The sequence below is a fragment of the Pterocles gutturalis genome, unplaced genomic scaffold (assembly GCF_000699245.1).
Source record: "Pterocles gutturalis isolate BGI_N339 unplaced genomic scaffold, ASM69924v1 scaffold22402, whole genome shotgun sequence".
NCBI lineage: Eukaryota > Metazoa > Chordata > Aves > Pterocliformes > Pteroclidae > Pterocles > Pterocles gutturalis.
The window spans coordinates 4,352-15,477 of record NW_010113366.1 but is presented as its reverse complement, the minus strand read 5'-3'; the positions used below and the strand labels follow the sequence as shown (position 1 = coordinate 15,477).

General features: G+C 50.2%; 1 protein-coding gene across 1 annotated transcript; it reads left to right on the top strand.

The window, feature by feature from the left end:
* Positions 1-1,129: 1,129 nt before the first annotated feature.
* On the top strand, positions 1,130-10,491 carry UBQLN4 (ubiquilin 4). The gene is made up of 10 exons (XM_010074478.1): positions 1,130-1,356; positions 3,691-3,896; positions 4,226-4,488; positions 5,739-5,897; positions 6,621-6,846; positions 7,224-7,363; positions 7,797-7,880; positions 8,487-8,602; positions 9,205-9,382; positions 9,849-10,491. The coding sequence occupies exons 1-10, from the start codon at positions 1,130-1,132 to the stop codon at positions 9,999-10,001; spliced, it is 1,752 nt and encodes a 583-aa protein (XP_010072780.1). The 3' UTR covers positions 10,002-10,491.
* The last annotated feature ends 635 nt before the right edge of the window (positions 10,492-11,126 follow it).

The window sequence follows — 11,126 nt, the reverse complement described above, 5'->3', positions numbered from 1 at the left end:
CGCAAGTCTTTGGGGTGAAGGTTGGATGGAGCAGAGAAAAGGGAATGTCAGCCCATGTGCAGGCAGGGAGGGGGTCTGCTCCTGAGAGGGAGCTTCCCAGAGCACACGTGTGGGGCGAGGGGGAGAGGGATGGACTTTGTAAGGACTGGCTCAAGTACTGTTGAAGTGGCTGTCCCCACTGGGCGAGGTGTCATCGGCTTTTTTTTTTGCTGCGCGCGGTGATCTGGGGTGGAGGGTGTGAGGCTGCGGTGTGGAGGACCTGGCGGAGAGCTCTTGGGAGCAGAGTCATGGTGTAGGCAAGAACTATAGGATGTGTGGCCATCCAGCTCTTTCCTAGTCTGCTCCTGAGAGCCCGTCGGTGTAAGAGGGATGTTAAGTGGCAGCTTTGTGCAGAGGAGAGCGTGAAACTTAGTGACCAGGATGAGCTGGGGCTCAGGGCTGCGCTCTCCCGGGCGTTGTTTTTGAGGTTTCTGGTGTGAAGGCTGCGAGCTCCTCTGGGGCTGGTCTGTGCTTTGCTTTTTGTTTTCCTCCTGGCCTTTCCCTCTGAATTTCCCGTAGTTTGTGGCTTCCAAATGCAAGGTGCCTTTTTTTTTTTTCCTCACAAATCAACTTGGGAATGCCCCAGCTGGGCTAGCAATGACCATTGTATTGACAGGGGCTGATCCCACCCCGTCACACAGTAAAGACGACGTGTTGGTGTTACGTGGTGTAGCGAGCTCGTAGGGAATTCAGCTGCAGAAATAGGAATTGGAGAAGACCTAGTTTATTTCCATTGGCTGATAAAGGATTGTTCCCTTTTCCATAGAGCTCTGTCCTGTATTAAATCAGAGTTGGGCTTTCCTTAGGAAAAAAAAATAATCAAATGAGCAGAGACAAAAAAAAAAAAGTTCAGTCATTCAGAGGATAAATGATATATTTGGATTAGACCTAAGAGACACACTTGATCTGGCTTTGGAAGCCTTCATCTCATCCTGAGGTAATTGCTGTGTTCTTTCTGAAATTTACTCCACATTTTGTAAGTGTAGAGCTTGTCTTTGTTTTGTTTTCTTAATGCCTCAGACATCCTCAGCAGCTGGTGACTGAGTTGGTACCTGCCTGGGCTCCGGTTCCTATGCTGTTTGCGTAGCGGATGCGATATTGGACGATTAGCTTTACGTTTCTGCTCTTGGTCCATTGTCTAAAAAGTGCTTTGTCTGTTTTTCAGTTCAAAGAAGAGATTTCCAGGCGGTTTAAAGCCAAACAGGATCAGCTGGTTCTGATCTTTGCTGGGAAGATCCTGAAGGATGGAGACACGTTGAATCAACATGGGATCAAAGATGGGCTGACTGTGCACTTGGTCATCAAGACTCCACAGAAGTAAGAAACTGTTTTGTCTTGGGAGGCTGAGAGTCAACGGATGATGCGAGTAAATGATGGTGGAGCGTTTCTGCTCTGTCAGTGACGGAAGCAGAGCACTTGTGCGAGGCCAGAGTGCTGGCTTTGGGGCCTGCAGGAGGCTGGCAGCGGTGATCTGGCAGCAGATCTCTCCTGGGCTCTCTCCCTGCTGTGGCTCTGCCATGCAGCTGCGGGGTCTATCCCTCAGCCTGTCTCTTAGCTGTGTTACACAGCTGTGTAAATCCGTGGCAAGTACCTGAGGAGGTTGACTCTTCTTTAATGCAGCTTGTGTCTGTGGCTTTGCCTATTTTGAGCCTTTATAGTTTAGTAAACTTGAAAGAACCCCTTGGAACTTGATACCGTCCTAGTTCTGACAAAGCTAAGTTGCTATTAACAGAAATTACTTTCCCAATGAATTATTGTTGAAGTTGAAACTAATACCTGGTTGTATTTTCACTTCCTGTCACATCCTCTGCTCTGACTCTCGGGTGCCACGGGAGGCAGCGCTGTCCGTGGGGCAGAACAGTGTTTCCTTGTGGTACTGCAGGCACACCCCCAAGGCAGCTCGCAGCTGGGACACAGCTCGCTTGTGTCTGTCTGCGCCGTGGATCTCGGTCAGAGAAAGGGATGCAGGACTGGTCCTGTGGGGTGAGGCTTTTCCTAGTGCTGTCCAGTGGAGTGGTGGGCACAGGAGGTTCTTGGGAACAGTTGCTGTACTTCAGGTGCAGCTGCATCTTGTTGATCTTGAAACCCTCTGTGTAACTATTTCTTGGGCTCCCTGCCGCAGTGTGATCCCGGTGAACTAACAGGGCTGCGTCTCCTTGTGCAGTTCTGCTGTCCCTCGGGAGAGCTGCCTTATTGGCTTAGTCAAGATTAGTGCCTTTTTTTTTTTTTTCCACAAAGCCAAGCATGTGTATTGTCAGCTTCTGCAGGAGGCCTCTCTCTGGATTCTGCATCTCCAGGTAGCTTGAAGGGCTGATGCTGTTTACTGCTGTCTCCCCAGCAAGCTGCGGTACTTGTGAGCTGTCTCAAAGGGTAAATGAAAGAGCTGTCCTGGGTCGCTATGGTTTTTCTTTTTTTTCCCCCTCTAATAATAATAGATAAGTGCTTACTGAAGACATTGCAATCTCTTCCTGTGCTGAGAGAAACCAAGTGACCTTTCTCTGGCTTCCTCCTTCCTTTTTTGTTCAGCTTCCTATTTGCTTTGTTTCCCCACTTCTCAGTGGCTGCTGGTTTTCAGCAGTGGTCAAATACATCTGGAAAGGGGACAGGCACCTTCAGGTTTGGTTTTTAAAGTCCTAGAATTAGAGTGAAAATGGAAAGGGAGTTAGAGAAGGGAATCATTTTAGGTTTGGGAAAAAAAATTAAGAAATCGTTATTCTTATTTGCTTGCCAGTGGCATAACAGGATGTCTTATTTGAGGCGACTAAAGTGAATTTTGTGGTCTGATTTCATATGGAAGCTCTTCAGCACTAGTCCAGGACTCACTGTCACGACTGCAGATGCTTCAGAGGATCTTTAAATGTTCTCTTTCAAATTTCTGTAAAAATCCTGTGATTACAAGGTACTAGTTTGGGTTGGTTTACTTAATGAACCTGATGTCCAGCATCTGCTATGCTCTGGCTTATGGCACAATATCTGCATGTGTGTATTAAATGAAGCTCTAATCAACTTGTGTTGGATGGAGAAGCGTTGCATGCCAGGTACAGCCAGTGGCAGAGGTGGGAATTCACAGCCAAGCTGGTCAGAAACATTCTGTAGCTTTGCAGGACAGATGCTAGCTGCTTTGTGCCTCTTTTTCCTTATCCACAGAGTAATCCTGATAGTTATTTTTGCCCCCAGGAGCACTGATAGGAATATTCAGTGCATGGTAGGATTTGCAGAAAAGTAGATTCTTGTTTACCCCGTGCACTAGCCCTGCTGTAACCTCCTGTGGTTTCTGTGGGAGCAGCAGGAGGATTTTCCTGTTTGCAGCAAACTCATTGCTCAAGGATATAGCTGAGGGAAATCGTTCGGTGTGATTCGGGGAAAAGAGAGATACAACGCAGGGTAAGACCAGGCAAGCCACTTTGTGTGGGCCAGGATAAAATGTCAGGGGGCTGTTCTGCAGCAGGATGAAAGGCAGATTCCAGCAGATGGAAGGCATCTGGGAGCACAGCTGTGGAATGGAAGCAGCTGGGGCTGGCTGCTGTGGAGACAACAGCACGAAGGGAGGCCCGCTCAGTGTGGGGTGCACCGTCCCATGTCCCCCACGGAGGACTCTGCTCACCTTTCCTCAATCTCGGGAGTTTAACGCCTTCTTTTGTTTCTTTGCAGGGTCCAAGATTCAACATCTGCTGCCTCTGCCCCCAATGCTGCTTCTGCCCCCACTGCGAACCCTTCTTCTCCTGCTGCCCCATCTCAGCCTTCCACATCCAGCAGCGCCGTTTCTGACGCAGGGAGCGGTAGCAGACGGAGCAGTGGGTCAGGGACCATGGGAGGTTCTGGAGATGGAGGCCCAAACAGTGCTGCATCCATCCTGTGTAAGTGATGACTATAAAAAAAACACAGAAGAATTTCCTAGGATTAGACCAAGGAGCTGGGGTTCTTGACCCCTGTAGTTGTCTCTGCTTGCTATAGGCTTTGCCTGAGTCGCTGCCAGCGGCATGCCTTGGTTTCCCTGCTGTGAATGCCAAATGCCCGTAGCGAAGCGTGTGCGGGGGGTGTCCTGCCTCAGAGCTGGCTGCCGTAGGAATCTAGGGGACCCCTAGATGAGTGTGGGTGCAGTTCAGCTGATGTGCTTGTCCTCTTTTTGCAGCTGCCGACAGTTACTGACTCACACCTCTCTCCCCGTGTGTTGTTCCCTCTCCAGCTGGCTTTGGCGGCATCACTGGGCTGGGCAACCTTGGGATGGGCTCTGCCAACTTCATGGAGCTCCAGCAGCAGATGCAGCGGCAGCTGATGTCCAACCCAGAGATGCTTTCTCAGATCATGGAGAACCCCTTGGTGCAGAACATGATGTCTAACCCCGACCTCATGAGACAGATGATCATGGCCAATCCCCAGATGCAGCAGCTCATGGAGCGAAATCCAGAAATAAGCCACATGCTGAATAACCCAGAGCTCATGAGGCAGGTGAGTCAGCACACCAGGGCCTGTTTAGATCATGTTCGAGAGCGTCTTTGTGGGCCAGCTTCAGTGTCTGCTCTCCAAAGGGAGTGTGTGAATGCCAGATCAGTGATTTTTAGAGATCTCTTCCTTTTCCTTCCTGCTGTAAGCTCCCCAGAAACAGATGGTGGTCTTCAGTTATGTGAATACTGATTACTCAACCCACATGCTTGCAACTCATGTCTCCCTTTCAGGGCTATTGAATCCATCACGTGTTGGGCAAAGAAAGGATGCTGGGATCATCTAGTGTGCTGCATAAAAGGCTGCTGTGTTCTGATTCGGGAATTCACAAAGAAGTGAAGCTACTACAAAAGCTTTTTGTTTCTCTCTGTTTCTCTTGATAGATTAAGTACAGACTGCAGAGCTGTACATTCAATATTTTACCACCTGTATCAGTGGGAAGCGCTAGTCATAGGCTGGGACCCTAGAGGTCTTGATTTTCTGTACGATCCCAGAATAGAGAGCCCATGTCCTTGAGGACTGGCTATCTGGAAGATCAGAGGTTCATCAGAAGGGAAGCGTAAGGGATGAGTGAAGAGCCCGAGTGTTAAATAGCCCTTGACAGGACTCTGCTGTTCCCCCAGGAAGACTTGTCAGGACGTCTTTCTGGGTTGTTGCTGAATGAGCCTAGTCTCCATCTGCTTCTTGGTTATCTTTCTTTCAACTGTGTCAGTCATACATGAAATTCCGGAGCTGCAGGACTAAATTGTGAATGATCTGTGCTTAAGCAGCTCCTCAAATGAGATCTGGATGCTCCTTGTGCAGGGGAGACCCATCGGAAGTCTGGAAAGAGTCAATTTTTTGGTTTTCTCAAAATGGGAAGGATTCAATCTCTTCCACCTTCTCAGTTTTTGAATGCAGTCCATATACTCTGAGTGGGAACATATGGGTATTAAATGTTTGGATGTCCTGATACTGCTTAGAAACAAAACAATCTCATCCAGCTGAACTGAGGTTGGGAAGGAAGAGAGCTGAGCAAGGATGGGAGGAGCCAGGATCCCTGGGCTCTCTTTGCTTGGATAAATGATCTCTCTGCTCTCTGGCTGTGAAAGGGGTTTAATTATACTCTTTCTTCTGGGAGCTGGGATTTAACTCTTTCAGTGCTCAGCTGGTAGATTCGTAGAATACCACTGGGCTGCTAACCAGTCTCTTGATCCACTCTGGTCCTCTGTGGTGCATGTGGATCTGAGCTTTTTGCATTTTCCTTCTTCTCCCAGACGATGGAGTTGGCTCGTAACCCTGCCATGATGCAGGAGATGATGCGGAACCAGGACCGTGCTTTGAGTAACCTCGAGAGCATTCCAGGAGGATACAACGCCCTACGCCGAATGTACACGGACATCCAGGAGCCCATGTTTAGCGCGGCCAGGGAGCAGGTATTGGCTGCGTTCCTGTGAGTGGGGTGTAGCGTTCTGAGCGTGGGAAAGGGGTCATTCCCTGACCCCTGTGCGAACGGGGCAGCCTTCCCAAAGCGTGGCTCTTCATCCTCTCCCACTCTAGATGCAGTCACTAGCAGGAGAACGTTGTGCAGTGCCAGTCATCTGCTTTTATTACATGGTTTGGTGTATCCGAGCAGAGACCTGCCCTTGCTGCGCTGGTCTCCCAGCAGGCGGGATGCCAGCCGTTGCTGATGTGAAGGCCCCATAGCTTCATTAGCACAGCCCTCTGCTCTCGGCAGGGCTTGCTGTATTAGCTCAAGCCTCACGCCTTTGGGTTGGAGCTGGCTGAGATCCAGCTGGCTTGGAGTACACGAGGAGTGAGCGCAGGTCTGTCTGCAAAAGGCTGTGCAGACATATTCCAGTCTAGCATTACCTACTGGTATGTCCGGGTGCTGATTTTACGTGGATGTTTTGAAGCCCTGCGTTTGGGAGCCAAATCTAGGGCTGTGGCCACTTCTCGAGCTTGGTCTTTTTCCAAGCGAGGTGTGTTGTGGATTACAGATTTCTCAGGAGGCAAATTATGGCACGCGTTTAGCAAATTCTGGACCTGGATGAATATGATCGGCTGGCTGTTCCCTAGCTCGTACAGCAGTAGGGTTAGTCCAGCATTCTCTGCTGGAGCTGACTGATTAAAGCTATTTCTTTTTTCTTTTTCCCTAGTTTGGCAACAATCCTTTCTCTTCCTTGACGGGGAATTCTGATAGCTCAAGCTCTCAGCCTTTGCGGACAGAGAACAGAGAGCCGTTGCCGAATCCCTGGAGCCCCACACCCCCTGCTTCCCAGAGCCAGGCGCCCAGCAGTGAAGGCAGCACTGGCTCAGCAACCACCCAAAGCACACCAACTGTATCCAACCCCTTTGGGCTGAGCGCTGCTAGCATTGGTGCTGGTACGTAAGCAAGAGAGGAACCAGAGGGTCCTGCTGGCTGAACAGGTCACCCAGGCTTCTTTGGAGGGCCGTTCCCTGTGGCATTTAAGTGCCCGTCTGTGGCTGCTCTCCAGATGGATGATTCTAGCCCAGCTGCAGGCACAAACGGGTTATTTCTTGTGTGCCTGTCAGAGGGTTACTTTGGGAACTCTGATGTCCCTGCAGCCCTTGAGAGCATGGGAGAGTGGCAAGCAAAGCCCTTCCCTGGCTGTCCACAGCCATATTCAGTGTTGGCCAGGGGCTGAAGTAAAGGCGTTGCTGTTACATGTCACGTTTTGCAGCCGTGCTCAGGCTTGTAAAGGGCTTTCCTTTGTCTTCTCTTCCCTTTCCCCTTGCAGGCATGTTTAACAGCCCAGAGATGCAAGGACTCCTGCAGCAGATTTCTGAAAACCCTCAGCTGATGCAGAACATGATCTCTGCCCCTTATATGCGGAGCATGATGCAAACTCTTGCCCAGAACCCAGACTTTGCAGCACAGGTAAAAGTGTTCCAGGTGTCTTCTATGGTCAGGCTGAGAGCACAGTGCTGTGGGACCAGTCTGCTTCTGTAGTTGGAGTGGTTCCTCCAGCAGGAGAGCTGAATATAGACAGTTTTGTTGTATTTCTCGATAGCTTGAAGGCAGTCACGGTACTGAACCCTGTGTCTTAGCAGAGCCCCTAACTAAAGAAGGTGACTTTCAAAAGGACTTGAAAATGGCCCTTCTCTGCCTGTGGACAAGTGGCCCCTGTTCAACGCTGCTGCCAGAGCCTGAACTGTCCTGTGTCAGTCCCCAGTAGGAGGGGAACACGTTGAAAGCCCAGGGAGGGAGTCAGGGGCATGACTGACTTGTTCTTCGTGGCTTAGTTACGTAGGGTTTAATAGCCGGTGGCAGCAACCCTCTGACCCTACCTACGTGTGCTGTCTCTTGCTAGATCATGGTAAATGTCCCCCTCTTTGCTGGGAATCCACAGCTTCAAGAACAGCTCCGCCTTCAGCTCCCTGTCTTCCTGCAGCAGGTAAAGGCCCCTGTCTGGCCCTGTGCTGCTCTCAGCCCCCGGGCTCCAGGGCTTTTCCGTCCTCTGTAGGAAAAGGGAGTATCTCGGCTGCTTAGTCAAGTGGGCTAGGAAGCATGTGGGCTTGGGTGGTTTGGGCTGTGAAAGAAAGGGGTTTGCACAGGGGAGAGGAGAAAGGGAGAGCTTGTTTAGACAAGGCAATCTAAATAAGTTATCTAAATTACCTAAAGGTGGAGTGAAATGAGACTAGTTAAAACTCCGTGAAACCCCTGTGTGGACAGTCACTGTCGTGAGTTCACAAAAATTAAACCAGCTAATTGTCTCAGGCAAATGAAATAAAATCACTTGAATTCCAAAGGCATGTGCCCCCAGTTCTAATCTGATTCACCTGGTTCAGTGAGGAAATTTGATCTAAACTCTGTGAGTATCTCTGTAGATGAGCCCTGCAGTCTGGAGACTTGAAGGAGGAACTAGACTCGCAGGTTGGCTGTGGCTGCAGGGCGAGAGGCGCAGCTCTGTGCTGAGTGTTCAGATTTCCAGCTGGTGGTTCTCTGGCTGCAGAAGCTCTCGCTGTTTAGTACCGCTGGGTCTTTTTGCCTTTGTTCCCAGATGCAGAACCCAGACTCCCTCTCCATTCTCACCAACCCCCGCGCCATGCAGGCGCTCCTCCAGATTCAGCAGGGACTCCAGACGCTGCAAACGGAGGCCCCAGGACTAGTGCCAAGGTAATAAGCGCTTTAGAGTGTGTTTCTGCAGGCAGAGCTGACATGCTTGATACCAGCAGGCAGACGAGCTGTTGATTCATCAAGGAGATCTGCTTAGGGCACTGTCACGGCGACTTCTGTGTACGTGTGTGCGCCTGCAGGCCTCCGTGAGCTCCAGCTAATTAGCACTTGCTGCTTGTTTGTACTTCATGCGGGAAGTCCTTGACCCTTTCTTTTTGGAGACAAGGTTTGGAAGCCGCTTGGTCCCTCCCCCATCTTTTCTTTGTGGTATTTGGTATCAGCTGAACTCAAGAATTTTATCTCTGGAGAACAGGATGAAATGCACAGCCACCAAGTTGGGTGGGTACGCCGGGGGCAGGCGGGTCTCCCTTCCAGCCCTTCTGTTCTCTGGCAGCGTGGGTCACACCTGCACCACTGTTAGGATCGCTTACTCCCAGCCCACATGTGACCAGGATCCCAACACAGCTGGTTTAATTTACAAAGCTGTCCCGTAGCATGGGCTTCAGGGAGGGCCAGCCTGGCAGAGCCTGCTGGTTACCAGGCTCTTGGGGGACACCCAGAATTGCCTCTTGTCTCTGAACACACCCTGCCTTCCTCTGCAGCCTCGGCTCCTTCGGCATGCCTCGAATGCCCCCGTCCTCCACAGGAGGAAGCACAATCCCGGAGAACCCCGTTCCCTCCGCTTCGACGCCGGCCAGTGCCTCTCCAGCTGGGGGTGGGAACCCCCAACAGCAGCTCATGCAGCAGATGATCCAGCTGCTGGCCGGAGGAAGCTCTCAAGTATGTAATGCCCCAGGGCATGCTGATACACTTCTAGAGGGAGGACGTCACCGGAGTGAGAGAGAGGTTGGCCCCATCCCACCCCACTCTAGGGAGACGGTCCCCAGCAGGTTTCTCTTTGGTGTGGTGCTAAGTTTGGTGTCTCAGGCTGGCTGGTTCTTTGGGGCGCAGAAACCCTTTGCACAGGTTTGAAGCTAAGAGTGCCAGGGATTCTCTCCCGGTGCTGCTGTCACCGTACACTTGGTGACACCGTACAGACCTCGGACTAACTGTGTGCAGAGTGTGCGCTGTGCCAGAGCTGTGGCGATGTGGGGAGGTGGGTAACATCACCAAACCAGCCTGGAATCGTTCAGCACACCTGAAGCTGATTTCGGGGTCCCTGCTCAGCCACTGTTCCTGGCCCTGCCTGTACTGGATGTTGGTCTCTGCTGGCTGACTCTAAGGCCTTTGTCCTTTCCCTCTGCAGGCGCAGAGTCCTGAAGTGCGATTCCAACAGCAGCTGGAGCAGCTGAACGCCATGGGCTTCATTAATCGTGAGGCCAACCTCCAGGCACTTATTGCCACTGGTGGAGACATCAATGCAGCTATTGAGAGACTGCTGGGCTCCCAGCCTTCCTAAACTCTTGTCATGCTGCCCCACAGACGTCAGCACATGCATCATACACATACACAGGGGGATCTTTCAGGAAAGCCCGCCATCATTTTCATATCTGACAGCTGTCCATGTATTTAAAACAAAATGATACAGCTTAACCCCTGACCTTCCTACTAAGTTAAGATTTCATGTTGAAATGCTCTTTAACTGGCTTGTATGTGGATTCCAGTTCTCATCGTGGCCACAGAGACTTCAGATGTGTATTTTTTCCTAAATATGCCCTCTGTCTCAGACACTCTTCTCTCTCTCTCTAGATGGTAGAGGCGATCCTTCTAGTTACTTACCTGAATGATTGTGTTTTGAGTAGCTTGATTTTAACTGTACATGATTCCCTCCCTTAGCCCTCCTTTCAGGCAAATATTTAAAATTTCAGCCAAGTTTGGTTTTTGGTTATTTCTCCCAACATCTTATTGGGAACGAATCAAAAGAAAAATTGAAATTACATGGAAATTTCTGATGTTATTTGTCTTAATGTCCCATTGGAAGAACTGAACCTGTGTCCCTTGCACACAGGTGCCTCTGATCTCCTGCTAGAGGGTTAATGTGCATGAAAACTGCATTTGAAGTATGGCCTCTTGACACTCTTGGGATGGTGTAAAGGAGCCTGAATGCCTTCAGGGTTCTTGAACTCAAGCTGAAAGTACCGTGCAGAAGATCGTGTTTGAAAGGTGTGTTTCTGCCCAAGCCATTTCGTTCTTGCGCAGTGGTGTCAGGGGTTTGTTGACTCTTGTGCTCAGTAGGCTCATTTCTGAAAGTGTAGAAACAAAAAAAAAAAAAAGGAAATTGAAAAATAACAATCTTTTTGCTTCACTGGAAAATGTTGAAGTTCATGTTCTTCCCAATTTAGATTCATCCTCCATTCCCCCCCCCCCCCCCCCCCCCCTTCCCGATTTTGGTGTGTTTGAATGTTATGACTCTCCCAAGAAACTCCCCAAGGACCAGCAGGGTGATATTTTCCCAAGAGCCTCCATGGCTATGTAATTTGCATACCATTTTTATCAAAGAAAAATAAATGCGCACAACCATCTGTCTCCCTGCACTCCATGTATCTTCCTTGATTGCCACATTTAAGCTGATTGAGTTCCCCTC